The sequence below is a fragment of the Grus americana genome, chromosome 7 (genome assembly GCF_028858705.1).
Source record: "Grus americana isolate bGruAme1 chromosome 7, bGruAme1.mat, whole genome shotgun sequence".
Taxonomy (NCBI): Eukaryota; Metazoa; Chordata; class Aves; order Gruiformes; family Gruidae; genus Grus; species Grus americana.
The window spans coordinates 10310894-10329753 of NC_072858.1; the positions used below are offsets into that span (position 1 = coordinate 10310894).

Sequence of the window (18860 nt, forward strand, 5' to 3'; positions counted from 1 at the left end):
ACTCCAGAGCGGGATACAATTTCAGCAGGTGAAGAGCACGACGACAGGTACAAAGGTGAGGAGCAACATGGAGCTTATTTCACACCAGGGAATATGAGAGTCTCACAAGAGCCGCTCATCTTCAAATAAGTGACCCGACAGAGATCTTTTCTCCTCCCTCTGTCCACTTAATAATGTAAAGGAGCAATGAAAACAGATGACAGTTTCACACCATCTCTCTTGCCAAGTATATGCAAGACAATTCTAGCAGCAGGACAGAAATAATGAGGCAAACAACCACAGCATCTGGCAGAACGACGTTCAGTGGCCACCTTGACCCTAATACTGATGGCTCTCCAAGCCCTCCTGTTCACAAGCACACTTTCCACAGGAAGTGCTGAACCGCTGTCACACAGCCCGAGGTCATACATAATATGACAAAGTCTGTCTAGAGCAGCTCTGCCACAAAAACTATGGATGCTCAGCTAGGCTGCACAAAGCCACTCCAACAAGGAGTAGGTTGCTTTCCCCCTCCAATGGACACCTTGCCTTTGCTCAGCACTTCATCAGAGGAAGGGCCCGAGCGTGGCACAGCAGCCAAGTGTCACTGCGTGACATTCCCACTCGCATAGGTGCCCTAGTTCCACTGGTGGTCATAAATGTTCTCCCTTAGGTATGGCAACGGTGTTTGACTTGGGTTAAACCAAGGTCTGCTCTCTAGGCAACGGGGCTAGATGTTTCTTGCCTGTGAGGGAGATCTAACCAGCTTGATCCTGGAGTTAAAAAATACCATCTCCCATAGCCAGGACGGGAACAGCAACCCTGGCGCCCCATCTTTCCACCAGCTTCAGCAAGGGACCAGTGCTGTGACATCCCTTCCGCCAGAGACTCAGGCTCTGCTCTCAGGTTCTGCTCCACGTTCCACATGGCAAGGTAAGGGGTTAGGGCTATTAGAGTTTTAACCACGTTAGCCTGCAGATCAATACATGCTAAAAACTAAAGACAACCATGCAACTTAAATGTTAAAAAGAAAGAAAGAAGGATAGAAGACAGCAAGTGAAGGCTGTAAACCATGCTTTATTAGAGCGACGTTAAAAGACAGAAAAAAAAATTAATTTGGTGGGCTCAAAACAGAACCTGTTAATTCTTCTACCATCAACAAACAACGTGGGAAGCCTCTGGCTCTTGGCTAAGGACAGTTCTCCTGCTCCTTTTCCACTCGCCTCTGTCTCACCACTTCCTAGCTTCAGCTGTGCAATGCTACCAGGGCCACAGTTCATGTTTGGACCTTCTGTACAGCTGCCAGTGGCAAAGAACAACAGTGATGCTTCAAAAAGCTCACTGATAACACCTGTGTGGAAAGGTGGGTTCTCACAATTTGGAGACGGCGGGGCTTCCCCGCCGTCTCCAAATTAAAATAATTTGCAAGCAGAGGCCCAAGCTCTGCCTGCCTGCCTCATTCACGGTGGTCTAGAAGCTGTTCAATTGGATTGCTCTGAACCTACAAGGCAGTTAATTATTTCACTGGAGGCAGTTTGAATATAGTATGCCAAAAATTAAAAATGAATTTTTAATACTATTTTAAGTTCTATGGCCTGAAAGGAAGAGTTCCTGTGGCAAAGCAGACTTAAACCAGGTCTGCCTGACTTTCTGACTCCACAGAGTTAACAGCCTTTTTAAGACTAAACCCACTGGTCTGCTACCAGAAGTAATTTTCCTTTGACTAGGATTAAGGTAGTAGATTGCTGCTTCTGCTTCTGTTCTATATTAAACTCTTTAATAGCATGCCCACTTTTATTCTGAAAAGCCATTTACTTAAATCATGATGGCTCAAAGTGGGGAACATTTCTCCAGCCTGTGCTGCTCCCACCATGTGTAATCTGTGGTCATGTACGTGGCAGGGTTAGGTGGGACAGAAGGCATAGATGGGCAAACCCCAAACCCCTGCAAGCCAAGTATTACCAGAATTGAACACCACCAGGCAAGTCTGGTGAAGTGAAATAAATAAATATCTGAGGAATCCTTTGCGCCTCAGTTTTGCTCTCCTTACAGTGAGAACAAAAATACTACCGCTCGGAAGCACCAGTGAGGATTATTGTGCCACTCTGTCAACTGCTACATCAGTCTGGCAAACACCAACAGATCTGAGACTGTTCCTGCTGTCCTTGAAACTAGCCCCAGGACAGCATCAGGAAACCTGTAATGCTGCAATTGCCATGAGTGAAAGCCACAGATGATGACAAGGGTTTATTCTGCTGCGGTGAGCAAAGATGTCTCAGTTGCTATTGTAGTAGCAAACTGCACATCTTTAGCATCTACCTAAGATGTGCTACAAAAAGCTACCATGCTAGCAAATGCAATGTTATAATGGTTAGGACCAGAACTAGGAGAAATGCTCTAAACTCTTATCTAGTGATAAAATGCCTCCATGCATTTACAAAAAAAAAAAAAAAAAAAAAAAAAAAAAAAAAAAGAGCAGCTGACTGTGTGTGTTGGCTACACCACTGAAAGGCACTGCCCTGCTCAAACCTGATCTCAACAAGTTGTCTCTGATGAGCTGCAAAGATTTCTGACCAAAGTCTGGCATAAGTTAAGAGAGGGTTTATCCTTCACATGTAACCTAAGCACTGTACAGGCCGAACGAAAAGTCCTCTTGCTGATAAAATGTAGTTTTAAAAGTATGCTGTTTACTTAAGCAGCTAGGGAAAGATAAAGCAACACAAACATGATGTGCCCCCGGTTCTGGTACTTGGCGTACGCAGCCTGACATGCTTCAAGTACTCGATCTCTAGACTACACAAATATCTGCTGATATTGTGTAATGAACTAACCACAAATAAAGCTTAATTAAACACAACATTCGAGTCTTTCGCTAGCATGAGACCTGAGCCTCCTGACACAGTGAAGTGGCTACCCAGCTCTTCTGGACTGAACCCTTCTTCCTTTAAGCTTTAAGAAACCGCTGCTTTCAAAGCTTGTTTAACAGACATAATCTAAGACCCCAGTGCCCGGTACCAGCATGCCTCGAACAGGACAATATGCAATCCGTTGAAGACATTTCTGGTGCCTTATCTGGTATTTTGACACACACCACCACCCTCGATCCGTGTTTTCCTCGACACTAAGCACAAACAAGACTGCGTGCATACACAAAATACGATGGACGTCTGATCTACATTCTAAATGAGATGGAGCACATGGGACTGGCATGAGTAAGAGGGGAAAATGTGGGAGAGGAATCACTACACACAGAGTGTGGTTTGGGTTGAAATACCTACCATCATAATATTCCAAATTCAAAGACTGCTTGTATCAGAACAAAGAAACAACAAATTTAACCAAATGCGATCATATAAGGAAAAAGGAATGAGAAAAGAACTACTCGGTATCCCTCCACCAAGAGAGAAGTACGTACTGAGTTATACATGGAATTAAACTCCAGTAGAACATGGGCTGTCGAAATTTGGGCTCTCTGATGTCTTTCATCTCCTTTTAATGCTGGAAACTGTCCTACTAAAGTTGCAATTAGTTTTGTCTAGAGCTCAGGCGTTTACAGCTCACTTGTTGGGATAAAATTTAGGAAAAAATGTATTTTTGGAATCAGAAAAAAAAAGACATCAGATCATTTAAAAAACTGATATCTACATAAACCGTACCGAGGCGTAGAAGCCTACAGGTAGCTATTTAATTTTGCAGATAACACCAAAAAAATGAGTACAATATAAGCTGTAAACACTGGCTTTTACATCTATTAATCATGAGAAAAACACTAGTGCTGCAGATCCCAGAACCTTTTTAAAAAGCCTTTGGAGGCAGCGGACATAGACCCAAATGAAAGACAAAATACAGATGTCCAGCTAAACGTTCATTTTGCTGACAATCTCAAAAAAATAATAAAAAAGCCAAAAAACTGCCAGCTTTAAGGACTTCAAGTTTTCTTGTTCCCAGTTCTACCACCAGGGAGAGGTTATTGGTAAAGAAAGAGAGAAAATGGCATTAAATTAGCAAGGAATTCCAAAGATCAAAGATTATTAGCAATTGATGCTGTGGGAGAGAGAAAGGTGGGGAGTGGGGAAAAAAGATTAAAAAAATAAAATCACACAAATGCACTAAGAGGACAGATTGCTTTTATTTCCCCAAAGGCCTAATGGGTAGTATTATACCTGCATGGTTTGCACCATAAACTCTGTCGGTCAAGCCCGAACAATGCCCGACACTTCTTTGGAGTATTTGCATCTGTTAGCATAAGGTAAACACAAAAAATACAACACAATGGTGGATAGAGCTCATTTGGTCTGCGTCATCTTAGCTACAGCTACGTTTAGCTTTCAATCACCTCAGTTTTATTTGGTAATCTCCCCTCGTACCAAGGGCAGGAAAGAAAACAGCACTTTGGCAACGAGCCAAAAGAAAATAACCAAAAAAACCTCCAACACGGCCGTGCGTCTGTCCGGTGTTGGTACCGCACTCAATGCCGTGTTATCAAGGGCTTTGGGAGCGACTTTCCTTGGGTGGAGGCCTGGAGGGCAGGAGCGTGGTTGAGCCACGGATCGGATGGGCTTAAGGCTGATGCTGTTTTACAGTGGGTTTTTGGCTAGCAGCAGCAAAGAAGAAGGCAAAAAAAAGACCAACAACGGAAAAAAAAAAAAAAAAGCAAAACCCTTTCAGAGAGACGATAACTCATGGCAGTGTCCCACTCCCTTGTGTCTTCTAGATCACAACACAGAGCTACAAAGCAACAAGGCAGGAAAAAAAAGGGGAAAGTACCAAATAAACCAGCTGCAAATCAGCCATAGCGAGTCTGGGAAAACTATACACACCTGCAGGGGCCGCACCAGTTATTCTGTTGATCAAGGCCAAAGCGCGCTCGGCATTTCTTAGGAGCGCTCAGGTCTGAATGAGTTCAAGAAAAGCGAGCAGAAAAGGGAGAGAGGAAAAAAAGAAAAGGGGAGAGGGGGGAGAGAGAGAGAGAGGAAGAGAGAAAAGGGGAGAAAAAAGAGAAAGATAAAAATAAGGAAAAAATAAAAATAAAAAAGGGAATAAAAATCAATGTCCTCGTTATTAATTGCAAAATATTGACTTTTGATTTAAAAGTTAAAAAAAGTGATAATCACATTTTTATTCAACTCTTGAGATTAGCTGTTGCAATTAAAGCTGCAGTATCCCTTTATAAAGGACTGTTTCTTTCCCTTTTAAAAGAGCAGGTAGAGGAAGGTCATTGTGGCTGGTCTAGCAAGATGTTTCAGGCAAGATTTATTTGGGCTGGGTTTTTTTATTCTCTTTTTTGAGAGGGGGGGGGAAAAAAGGAAGAAAAGAAGCTGAGTATGGAAGTTAGATCCTGAACATGCTTTTTTCTTCAACTCAGATACAAAATAAAAATAAGAGAAAAAAAAAAAAGGAAATTATATCTCCTGGGATAATGCAGCTTTTGGAATAACATTCAATTTATTTGTTTTTATTAATTTGTATTTAAAAGAATGGATAAGGATAAGCAGATTGCGGAATGAGTATGTTAGTATCAGCCAGAAAATAAAACGTAAAGCATGGCAAGGTGCTGAGTTAGTAGAGCTAGTGAATTGCAATGAACAGGCTTGAGCAGAGAGGGAAAAAAAAAAGAAATAAAAAAAATTCCAAAACTAAAATAATAATTAAAAAATGCATATGCATGCTAATGTGAGAAGACTTAGTGGGAGCCATGAAAAATGCCATTAGATTAAGGAGGTTCATTACTGACTTGCTTCCATTCTTTATCAGTCTCTTTAAAGAAATACTGCATATTCAATTTGCACAGTTAGTACAACTCTTGCGTTATTTTTACTGCATTACTGTTTTAATAGCAATTGTTACAAAAACGAAAAACAAAATTAAAAAATACTATCAAACATATCATAGATATAAAGATATATAGATAATAAATACTATCAAAATGTGTGGATGGTATTTTTTTCTTAATGTCATAAGTGTTTAATGTTAAAATCTATAATGGCAGGAAAAAAAATTAAAAAGCAGTTTATAAACTATTTTAAATGACTCAAAATGACGTTAGCACCTGTAATCGGAGGAAGTGAAAGGCAAGGATTTAGGAAACATTCGCTGTGTTCTGAAAAAAAAGAACAAATTATACAAAGGCTTCAAAAAAACTAAGTCAGGGCTTCTTCAAAATTGACTATGAGATTGCCTATGCAGTATTTCTAATTTCCTATATAGAACGGCAAACCTCCTTAATTTAAAATGGGTGCGATTTACCACTGTAAGGCATGCATCAGAACACACAGGTACAGCCCAAATTAATACCAAACACATACATACGTACGTACACGCACACACATATGTGCAAAATAAGCAGACAACTTTATAAACGATGGCATAGGCATTACAACTACGGCTCTGCAGTTAAAGGCTTTGCAATTATTATGTACAAATTCAGCTAACGTCACAAGATGCTCTAACATGCAATGGCTTGGTTACTAGTTTTAGAAGGCCAATAACGCGTAAATACTTAGAGTGCATTAAAAAAAAAAAATAAAAAAAAGGCTGTCTAGTATAGGGGCCGGCTCCCCGTGAGGCCAGGAGACTCGTACCCACCTCCCCCGTACCTAGGAGCGTCACACCAGGACTGCCACACTTCCACCAAGCAAGAGATTTAGACTTATTTTTACTTACCATTGGTCTCTCCTGGCTGCTTATCCCTTTTCCTCTTCTTCTTCTTTCCCTGCAGGAAACATACACAAATGAGAAGGATTAAAAAAAAAACCCCAAACCCAAACCCATCTCCCTGCAAGACAGCACTAAGTGATGGGGCTGTGGCCAGTGCAGGAAGCTCCCCAGGGAGGACACTGAAGCGCGGTACCAGCTTGCTCCCGGTGCAGGGAGGCTTGGGGGGCCCCAAGGGGATGCTCACACCCTGGGAATAGCTCTGCCTGCCTGCCCCGTGCCTTTCGAGACAGCCTCCCTGCAGCACTAACTCCCACCAAAGCTGTAAGTAGCTGGGGAAGGGGCAGAACAACTTGCAAGATGCTTCTTTTGAGATAGGATTATCATCAGGACAGAAACATTGACACTTGTATGCTCTCGCTTCAAAAAAATAATTCCTGGTCACGTTTCTGTGGGGTGGGGAGGGGATGAAGGGGCAACAGCGGAGATTCAAGGTGGGAGAGTCCATGAGTGAGGTCGGATTGAGCCCCTGGAGTTCCTCAGCACCCAAAACCAACCGTTAAAGTAGATGAGAAAGCCAAGTAATGAGCAAAACCTGACCTGCAGGTTTAGAAGTGCACTGACAACTTAGGAAGCAAAGCGAGGAAGAGAAAAAAATCCAGATATAACTAAGATATTCCCACATTTTGCTCTATCACAAGAAAAAATAACCAGTAATGTTTTGCTAAACTGCATCCCTTTCCCAAATACTGTCCCACAAGATGATGGAATTTGTTATGATTTCTGACTGGAGGGAGAAAGGCCCTTTCTCCATTTTCCTCCAGCAGTGTGGGAGAGGACATGACCAGAGCCTAACTTCTGTGGAAGCCCAACGATCATTTTCCAAGAGAAGAGTTATAAAGTAATAAGCATGGCTCAAAAGAGAACAGTGATTTTCTAAGAAAACTTTTCTAACACTGAGCTACAGGGTTTGCAGAGCAGCGCAAGAAGGCCAGTGCAAGGGGACAGAGTAATTTCATTTTCACAGCTCCCCCGATGCTAAAAGCAACGACTTTCAGGCCAGCAGTGTCAACTGTGAACAGCACAGAGATTCCTGCTTTTGAAGATGTGGTACTAAGAGAAGTTGGTGAAAAGACACCAGACCAGCAATCCCGTATGGTCAAAAGGGAACAAACATTTTTGGAAGAAGGAACCTCACAGCACTTTTGAAGGGCTGGATAAATCTGTGGGGAAGCCAAGAGGTTCTCCCACATGGTGGACATCTTTCTCGGTAGGTTGGTCTGGCTCCCAGCTAAATGGTTAAGATTGGGCTTCAGCTTGGGACATCCACTGTAACATTTGGGATGGTCACTATGATACAGTCCCTGGAACGTATTAGTAAGAAATTCCCCCATTGTGAATGCTGGATTTTGATTTGTTGTTGTTCTCATATTTTTCCACCCCAAAAGCTGGCTTTCTGGCACAGGGCTCTGTACTCATTCCCCCTTGCTTGCTCAGGGTTGTAAACTGCCACCCTGCTGTCCAGGCTGCGACAAGCACAGTCTTGTTCACAAAAGCCTTCTGGTGATGGGAAAAGCTGTGTGCACTGTCCATTTTAAAGGATTTTTAAGCAGCACCAGCACAAATCCTGTAGCCTGGATGCTGCTGAGAAATCATATCCGACACCTCTGAGGTCGTTTTTGGGATATGGAAAGTTGTTGTGCTGAGTCAATTGCTACAGCAGCCATCAGTCTAACATGACAGGCAGACAAGATAGACAAGCATTGCTCCTAAAGCTCCCTGAGAATAAAACAGGGAAAAATTTGGTATCTTGAAGTCCACATATCACATAAAGATATAAGAGGCTCAGACTGCTCCATCTATATTGATCTATATTGAGAGTAACTCTGTGAAAGTCAGTGAATTTCTTCCAGCTTTACAACGTAACCAAAACCAGACAATTGCCTCAGGATCATAAGCCTGATTTTTATTTAATCTCAAGGAGGCCACTTGCATAATTAACAGACTGCATCTGTGGCAAATTTGCTTAATTTTTGCAGTACGTTTGGGAATTCAAGGGCTATTCCAATATGAGACCTTATAACTTCACACGAGGGCCAGCCAGAACAGAGGTCAGGAGTGACCTGCCCTTTACAAACTCTTCAAGCCAGGTATTAAAGTACTATAACCCCTTTAGGGAACAATCTGTTAAAAATGGCTGATACAGGAATGTCAGCCAGGGACCAGGAATTTCTGGTTCCTTTTCAACACAAGCTTTGAAAACTGTTCCTAGCAAAGAACTGACAGAGGTCTCTAACTTCTTTTACACCCTTTTCAAAGGAAATAGGGAGAAGAATCACGTGGCTTGCTTGTTGAATTTCTGTGCTACAAGAAGGTATTTGATCACCTAGCTAAACTAATACATGGACTTGAGAATTATGGCAACAGTTTTTCAAGTGTTCTGCAGAAGACACTGTTTGCCTTTGCCTCCAATTGTCCTCCTAAGACTTGAGCAGACAGTCTGCAACATTTTCCATCATCGTACTATACAAATTCTTAGGCTGCAAGTAAATGTGGATGTAAATACTTGCTAACCACTTTGGCAGAGCCAAATCAACATGGGTTTTGACAGGACTGCAAGGTTCTTTGGTACTAATTTTCTAGACAAGTGGCAGGCGAGGTGACGAGACCCTTATCTAGTGCTGAGTCCAGCACTCAGTGCTGCTTAACATCTTATATTAGATCTGGGGAAGAGCAAATGTGCCTTGTGACACCAACAAGCCACGAGGGATTCCCTGAATCCTCTTCTTTTATTTAAGAGCAGGCTGAAAGCTGCGGTTCTTGAATGTACTGCTCCGATTTCTGAAGACCTGGGCTACAGCTGGCCTCATCCTCGTGCCTGATGTGAGATGCCTAACGATTTAACCATTTCAAGCAGCCTAAATGTGCTCCCCTTCTAGATGTGCGGAGAGCTCAAGACCCTAAGAAACACTGAGGGAGGAGGGGAAATTGGAGAGCTCTGAAAGGACCAGGAGAGGAGAAATAAATAAATCCTGTGGATGATGCAATCGTGTGATGCAAAGGTACCAGGCTCTCCTCAGGCAGGAAGGTTCCCCCTGAAGGTCACTTGGGGGTACAGCATCAAGCTGCTGGGAAAGCACTGGCTTTCTCATCCTGTCCTTTTTAGCTCAAGAAGAAAGGGTTTCTCAGTGCTCACACGGTGAGGACAAAAGTAAGAGGTCCTAAACACTGAAGGCTTTGTACATGCCCATCTGTCGGTAGCACAGGCGCTGCGCAGAATGAGCATTCCTGAAACCTCAGTTGAGCCTGTACTCCCTTTTGAACACCCAAGATGATGATACTGCACAGTGCTGAGGAACTACCTCAAGCCTATGGTCTGACAGTCTCAGGCCAGACTATGCCGAAAAGAAAGGGAAAACCTGTTTAGCAGGAGCAGTGCCTCACCGTGCTTAAAGAGGTTTCCTCCAAGGAGCATGCACAGCTACACCTGCAACGGCGAACAAAGGAGGGAGCGAGGCAGAGCCCAATGGAAAGAAAAGATGACCGAGAAAGAACAGAAGGATTTGAAAAATGTCCTTAAGTACATATTGCTAAAAAAGTGAGCGTGTGTATTCTCTGCTGCTGGAACAGTGGAAGAGTGTAGAGAGCTGCTGCTGCTGCTGCTGCTCTAGGCTTCGCTGCAGACTCCGAACTGGCTTCTTCCCATCCGTACATGTAAAAGCACAGATTCTCATAGAGGCAAACATTGCCATATACAAAGCACGCAGTTAATGTGATTTACAGCAAAACAGGCTATTTATGGTAAAATAGGCGGTGATGATGACAATGATGGAAGAGACAGACTTCAACAAGAACGAAATGTGTAACACCATACATAACTGACATCAATCTTAGAGCTGCTGGTCCCCAAACCTGCAGGGAATTCTGCCTGGAAGGTAGGGAGCAGGGTTTATTCCAGAGTTAGAGACCTTGGAAGTTTTTAGGTGATTTTTATTTAATTTTTTAAAAATAAATAATCAAGATGCTGCTATAATCCTATTAAAGAGGGTTTAGAGCTCCCACCAATCCACAAATCTGCCAAGAATTTATGGGTTTAGGCTTGCAAACACTTACTACCAGTTGCACCGCTTACCCTTCATGGAAGAAGGGGTTATATACTACTAGTAAGTGCTTACAATGCTGGCCTTATGTTTTTTAACAGACAGAAAATTCTACCACTTTTAGCTATAAAACAGGCTTTCTGAAAGGCGGACGGGGGAATCAATCTAAAAAACACTCCATGAACTGATGACAAACTGCAAAACCACTTTTTAAAAAATGAGGAGGGGGATAAAAAACAGATAACATGGCCATGAAAAAGCAAAACATAATCGAAATATACAACAGTAGAGCGTGGAATAATTCATTTAACCCCACTTGAGAGTAAGACTTTCAAACAAGTCACGCTTTTGGTTTTGCCAGTCCTTCTCTGAAGCTAGGATAAGTCATTCTTCCACTTTCCACTATACTCTCACACAGATAAGCACAAGACACTAATTATTCATCTTTTTGGTGGAAAGGAGAGGAGCCATACTAGGGAAATTTTTAATTTGTTTTAAAAAATAAAATTTAAAATGACCAGCAAGCCAAACAGCATTTCCAGACGCTGGTAAAAGTGAAGGCAAGAGTTTCTTCACAGAGCTCTACTGTCATGCCCCAATTCTAACCTTTTACTACTCCCAGCCAGGAAGCCTCTTCCAAGTGGAGGGCTGGGATTTATCCCCAATAGTTTTAGTATCGCAGAGGGAAGCGTCCGTTACTGTTACCAGATTGGGATCCTGAGGCACGCTTTCCAAGTAGTGCTTGTGTGCAATGTGTGGTCGTAGTTCATCAGGTCACATATACATTTCTACAAGCTCTACTACTAAAAAAATTTCCACCTACATAGGAACCTACATAGTTATCCCGTGCGGACCAGCCCGGGTACAGCTGCATATGAAGCTGTCGTTCCTTTCTTGCTAGTTCATAGTATTTCGCTTGTTCTTCTCTGGATAACGCGTGCCACTGAGATGAAGAAAAGAGAAAAAGACAAAATAAAAAGCACAAGTGTTTTTTTAAGTGCGTTAACAGCAGAGTATATTATTTATATATAAATACAGCTAGAGCTGATTTTCATTAAAAAAAAAGAGATAAAACCAGATGATCTGGCATGCTGCCATTCATATTTTATTTATAACTCCAGATTATAACTCCGGTTAACTCAATTGAGTCACAACTAATCATTTATGTTCACTCAACCCCGCTGTTTCCTGATGAGAGAGGAGAATTAAGAAAACTAAACAAAAACAAAGAGCAGGTGAGAGGGTCCAGAAGCTGAACCACTGGTCGTGAAACAGATCTCAGTTACAGATTTAGAGAAGGTCTCCACCTCCCTTCCCCACAGGCATCCCCTCTTGTCTTCTAGCTCTCCCAGGTGCTGATACTGGTACCATACTTCCCAAAGGCTTTATCCTTCCTCATTTACTTTTCTGCCCATTTCTAGGATGAAATAAAAAAATCTGAGATTTTTCCCAGGTCATGGAAATAACATTGAAATAACACTGTTATTAATTTACTCCCCCTCTTCCCTGTGAACTTTTTGCCCCCTTGCAAAAAGTGTCTGCGAAAACAAAAAACCAAACTAAGGTCTTTGGTTTAGTAATTTCCCTATCCGTTATCAAAATAACAGGAAAACACAGTGCTTCAGAAGGTGTGAATCCTACCGAGTTTCAGTCCCTGCTTGTGCTTCTCCCTTGTTACCTACCCTTCGACCGAGGATTTGGTTGATGGCTGCACTCTCTTTCAATGTGCATTCTGCTACAACTTTTGCTCTCATTTCCTTCATATACAACATAAATGCATTAAGAGGTTTCTTTATGTGTGGCTTCTTTTTCTCTTCTTCTTTTTTGGAGTCCTGATGTTTTCTGAAGGGTAAAGATAGAACAGACAGAAACCACACAGTGAGAACCCTTGTGAATTTATTAAATTAATCCCCTCAATCTCTCTAGCATTAATACTCAGAAATTAGTCTCTAGGAAGAGGACCAGAAGGTTTTCTAGAGTCTTCCCCTTGGCTGCTGTATGAGAACAGTTTTAAGAGCGTTATAAGAACACTCATCTGAGGTTTACACAATATCACCAAGTACCCTCTCAGCCCCTAGAAGAACCTTGGAAGGATGTGGGCACCCAGGGAAATGGGTTCATGGGCAGGGCTTTTGCCCATGATGGTAGAGGAAATAGTTACACCCCATCATCACTTGGAAATGAAATTCTGCCTTTCTGCTTCCCCCGTAAAATGAAAGGCCAGAAGCACTAGGGGCAGAGGCAGACCAGGGCTCTCCTCGGTTCAAACCTAAACTTGATACCAGCTCTTTTTGCAGCTTTGAACAAGCCATTTACGCTCTGATTTATTGTCTCCTGTTATGTATCCGGTATCTCACGGCTTCAAGCCAGGCACTGAGGAACAGGGAAACCAGTCAAGAAGCTTGAATCTTGATCAGGGAAATTCCACTTCCTTGTTAAAATGGGTGAAACTAGTAACTACTTGTCTACATCACAGAATGACTCTGAAAGACTGTTACCATTATTTTGACACATTTTGGTAGTTAAACCATGTTAAAATCAATTAGAACAGAAGAGAAAAAGTCATTAAAATATTTTACAGCAAACCCATTCCCACAAGTCCAAGCCTTTTTAAAAGCCACACATGCACAGGCAATGCTTTGGGTATTCTAAAAAGAAGACATGGGAAGCAAGGACTTACGAGCTGTGGAGTGAGCCGACGTCGCTCTGGGAAGATTCCTGTTTGACTGTTGGTGTGACTATGGCCGGATGAGGGATTCCAGTTGTATGTAAACTATGGTGTGGCGGGACCATGTGTGGAGGAAACCTAGAGGAGAGAAAGCTGTGTAAATCGTCAGAATAAAAATGAATGAATGGGGAGGGATGTGTACACATTAAAAAAAAAAAGGCATATAACAAGCACATGACAGCTAGACAAAGCATATGAAAGCTGGCAGCATTAATTAGCAATAAATTAAACATAATGACTCTTCTAATGTCATTAAAGCCAATCTTCCCCTTCATTATCATTACTGACACGAGACATCATGATTTTTAACATCTTTAACAAAAGGCAAATTCAACTGGATGAACTTGGATGAAAGTGGAATTTCAGCTACCTGCAAGAAAATCCACCAGTCCATTTCTTTGCTAAGAAATTGTCTGTGGCAACCAAGGAATCAATTTTCATAGTTCTGAATCACATTGTGAATTTAGGATGACATCTTTTGTTGCATATTGACAGCAAAATAAAATATTAATGCCAACACAATCTAGATGCATTTTTGATAATCCTTATAGATGCCTCATTAGCTACATTTTGTTGATGGAGCAAAAGAAAATATTTGTGTCTAATAAATCTCTGAGCCCCGTTGCTTTAACAGAAGGTGGGAAGATTGTGGAATTAAGTAAATTTTGACCCATTAAGGTAATCAAGGAAGGCTTAAATTCATCTTCTCTAAAGAGAAAAAATGTTGTCAGCTTTATGGTCATATACATGGACAGGCCCTGGTCCTGCAACTGGATTCAGAGGGATGTGCGATCCTTCTGCATGAATCTAATTGCTCAGTCGGGGCCACAGCATGAACATGGCACAATCATTCAGACTTTTTACTTTTTAACCGAAATGAACAAACTTCTCAAAAGCAGGATTGACTTCTTATCATTATTTCTCAACAGTCGCAGAAAGGTTTTGCAGTGAATAAGGAAAGCACACTATGACTGACTGCCTTTCCCTTAGAAAGCCTCCACTGAAGTCAACAGGTTTCCAGGGAATGGAATCTAGCCTAAAAATTTGGTTCAGAAATAACTTCCCCAGAAATCCAAGACTAAATTGATTATGGCAAATGACAAGTTTTTTTTATCACTGCAAATCCCTACTCTCATCTCAGATTTCAAACTGTTTTTGTCTAAATAAAATACCCAGAGAATATGGAACATGCAATGGGATAAAGAATTATTTCTTCTATCATCAATATACAATGATTTTTTTTTATCAAATAGGATTTAAAATGGGGTGACATACCATGGATAAGTAGACTGTACACAAGTATCAGAAATATAATGGGATTTCTTTATTTTTCCCTCTTTTATAAATTCCATTACTGAGCTTAACTCCCCCTGCCCCCAAACTGCCTAGACATTCCCTACATTCAGAAGATGACAGAGTAGTACTTTCATGGACAAGAGGTACTGTCCACTACGAGCTCTAAGGATCTTTGTATATCAGTTGGTAGTACTCAGGAGCACTAGACAGAAGTATTTTGTCTTTGAAGGCAGTGGTGGGAAGAGTGGGGTCTGACAGGGAGAATGTGAAATTGTTCAAACTGTAGAGACTTGCAGCTCCTACAAACAAAGGTGTGGAGAGAAGGAAAGGAGAGCGTGATGGCAGGGGAAGAGGAGAACGGGCAGCAAAATGGTCATTCCTCCACAGATTTCTACTTCTGCTCAAGACCCATGGACACAAATCTCCAAATGGATTGTCAAAACACCTTCCCTGCTCTCTGACTAAAGTAGCTGCGAGAGAAATGCACATTTGGGGAAACGCTTTGGTGCATGGTAGGTCAGAACAGAAGACAATGGTGAGGCTACAAGATGACCAACTTTCTGGTCCCACTAGTGCCACAGAATTGCTTCACCATCAGCAAGACACAAACTAGGCCTTTGTATTTTTTTTTTCTGATCTCCCTCTCTATATTTTTCTGTGTATGTATATTTGATTAGACATACTTGAAGTTTGTTCACACAGTGTCTGAGGCCTCCAGCCATAGTACAACGCAAACAATAAAAACTGACACTAAGAGCTTTTTTTAAAAAAATAACTTACAAACATAGGTGAAAATAAAACCCATGGCAAAATCCTGACCTCACTGAAAGCGGTATAAGCATAGTTAAAAAGTTGACACACATCCTATTGAATTACTGCCTGTCCTAGGCAAGACTCAGCGTTGAAGAAAGGACTATGCTGCTCGGGCTAGCTAGGGTTCAAACTGGAAAAAAAGCCAGAGACAACAGGACAACAAAGAAGGAATATGGAGATGAAAAGCCTGCCTCTTCAGAGAGCAGGCAGGAAGAGCTCCGCTTGTCTGACACAAGCACATGGTGGGAAGGGCAGTGGGCATACACCAGCAAGGAAGAAGAGCTGAGTACAGTGGTAGCACAAGGACAGAAGGGTATGAGAGTAGACCTGTGTAAGGTTAGACTCATCACTGGAGAAGGGCTCCCAAATATCACAAAAGACTGATTACAGCTGGAGTTAATGGGGACAAAAAGATGGTGTTGGTTAAGCTTCTGAAAAGGACCCCGTGATGTGGCTGTAATAACTGGGTCATGGACTGGCTTCTCAAATGAGGATCTGGTCAAAAATTAAAACAGACTGAAAAATTAACTCTGCCCACATGGTGGACTGTTGTATGGTCAGGATGTTCAAGGGAAACAAATTGAACAAAAGACAGGGGATTATTTTATTTATATTTTATGAAGATTTAAGTACCTCCATCTAATCAAAAATTGAGGAGGATGAAGAAAATAGGCAAAAAATATAACTTCCCTCCCCAATTATGGCAAAAATGTTTTCTAAATTACTGTTTAGGAGAACGAGAGTAAGTATTTGCACATGGGAGACTGACTAGATGGGAATGAAGGCAGGGAGGAGGAGAAGCCTACGTACGTATGTTGTGTGAAAGCCTGGCTGTAACAAGGATGGTGAAACCTCCACTGACTTCAGCTGGGCTGAGATTTTACCCACTGAGCTCTAAACTTCAGAGGCATGGCAGCCTTCATCAACAGGCAGCTACAGCTCAGTAGTTACTGTCAGGGTGGCAATTTTCCAAACGTGTGTTCGTTACCAATGACCATTCATTATTTCACACTGAATCTCTCTCTCCCTCCAAAACACAAGGCTGCCTATTGGACTTACACACCCCTTCCTATGTTTGGGGCTATAAAATCATGCTCCAGAACCCAAAGTCACTCATACAATCTCATGGACTTCAGTGGGATGGGTGGGTGTTTCAGCCCAAAGTCCAAGTGCCTATTTATTTCCACGTAGACATCCACTCACATGGCAATATGACTGATGAGGGGGGGGAGAGTGTTAATTTTTAAGTTCCTGGCTACACTCCAACTTCAGTAATTACATTCAGCAAAAGTGAATTTCCCCTGAAATTTCAATTACAGAAGGTATTTTCCACTGCCACCACTTAACTGCTGTTCAGTGTTTGTCTGGTGTAATTCTGTTAAATTATTTCCTGATTTCCCCTCACAGCAGTTGTTTTTTCATAGTGGGTCCACTGTTTGCCCATCAGTCAGTTAACCCTGTCTCAATTTACATTAAGAGCATATTATAGAGGGGCAATGAAGGATCAAGAGATGTTGTAAGCATGTTGCGTGCGTATGGAGTGGGGTGATGCTACAAGCGGAGAAAAGAGTTGTAAATGGTTAAAACAACCTGAAGACACTACCTTAATAGTCTAAACCATTTATGAAAATCACTATTAGTCACCCATTAACCTTTTATAAACTATTCATAAGCACATTCTAATGAAATGTAATTACTAAGCTTAGGGAATATTCAGGGTTGGGAAGCATTATATGCTCCAAAATTCTATACCATAATGCAGGCAAGGACGGGAACTACTTTTGAAGGAAGGCTCTGGAAAAATGTGGATGGAGGGGTGAGGTTGGGGTTTGCCCTGGCTTAAACGCTTGGGCAGAGCCAACACATCGACCGCAAGGCTTGTGCCAGGGCCCTGCGGGGCTGTTGCCCAGAGGCCAGCCATGACAACGGCGTGTCTGCAGGCAAGTGTGGGCATCCCCCATCTCCAAACTGCACTGGCTACTCAGGGCAAGGGCTGTCCCACGGCTGAGCTCCGGCACTCCAGCTGATACGGCGGGCATGAGAAAACACGCGTCAAACCACGTATCAAGAGCACGGTCTGCCCGGAGGGTGTTCCCATGTGTGGGAAACCAGGAGAGAAGTTTCCGGGCTAAAACAAAGGATAAATATCTTAAATCTATTCATCAGCCTGCATGTGCGCGTGTACGGGCGCATGTCAGAGACAAAAAGAAAGGCTGTGTGCGTATACGCACACCCCTCACCTTCACCTAAGACATTCCCCCTGTATTTTTTTCTCTAGACAAGTATTCCATGAATTGCAATAAACACCCTAAAAATTCTAAGCAGCTCATTATACACCACTGTCTCCTTTTATGGCTCCAAGCCAGAATATAATGATGAGTCTTAACTTGTTAAGGACAACTAATTTTTTGTTCCTGGCTGTCTCAGGGGCTTCTCTCTTACTCACTCTCACTTTACTTCACTGTTGACATGTTTCTGTTAACTGGATGTCATCTGCCTGCCTTGATTTTATGCACAAGCAGTGGGATGCATTTTTCTGTGCAACAATTCTGCTTTGAGTTGCATTAGATTTGTCATTATTCTCTCATTTTCCCCTTGCACTTGTAACATTTCATCTATTCCTGCCTTATTTTTTGAGCCACGGTGCACCCACATTATGGTTTATACATGATCTTGCTCCCTTTGAAGCCAGCAGATTTCAGAGCCAGCCCTCGTCAGGAGAAGTGCCTGCTACCAATTTAGCAGGCTGAGGGCCCCGAGCTCCAACAACTCAATCTAAAGGGGGTCACAGGGTGGCACAAGCGAGTGTCAGCAAGTGCTGTTTAATTGCCAATCTAGGCTTCTCCATGGTGTTTAAAGTATAATGACCCATCACTTAATTCTGAGAAGTCCTGGCCCTGCTGCTGAATGGAATGAATATCAAAGGATGTGCTAGAACAGGGCAAGGAGCCTACATTTCCTATAACTGCCATAAGTATAATAGACCTCTACTTCTGTCGTCCCATTACCACAATAATGTATTTAATTTGCTGTGTACTCTTTTTAACTAGATACCTTTCATAAAGCCTATCTTGGGAATATAGCCTCCCCCCCTCCCACATCTTCCCCCTCCCTCAAATGACTTGCCTCTCTAATAATAATTAAACTAAATCAAGCTCTACTTTGCCTCACACCATGCCTGCAAGTCTTTTATAGATATTAAAAAAGATTAAATGGAGGGAGGGAACCATTGTTTAAATTTGCAGCTCTCTCCCCAACCCAGGATTTTTTCTCCCCCGTGCTGGGTCTAT

The 18860-nt window shown here is 42.2% G+C and overlaps 1 protein-coding gene across 29 annotated transcripts in view; it reads right to left on the reverse strand.

Annotated features, from left to right (window-relative positions):
• The window catches only part of TCF7L2 (transcription factor 7 like 2), a 180796-nt gene that overhangs the window by 3098 nt on the left and 158838 nt on the right, over positions 1–18860 (reverse strand). For 3 of the 29 annotated variants that reach the window (XM_054831950.1, XM_054831941.1, XM_054831939.1), the window contains 6 exons: positions 13414–13539; positions 12416–12575; positions 11569–11676; positions 6643–6691; positions 6029–6079; positions 4800–4872 (listed from right to left, as the gene is read on the reverse strand). In XM_054831950.1, coding sequence (XP_054687925.1) covers positions 4800–4872; positions 6029–6079; positions 6643–6691; positions 11569–11676; positions 12416–12575; positions 13414–13539 — 567 coding nt within the window. Of the gene's footprint in view, positions 1–4142; positions 4216–4795; positions 4873–6028; positions 6080–6642; positions 6692–11556; positions 11677–12415; positions 12576–13413; positions 13555–18860 lie in introns of all 29 variants that reach the window. The other 26 variants (XM_054831949.1, XM_054831935.1, XM_054831931.1 and 23 more) reach the window with 19 other exon arrangements.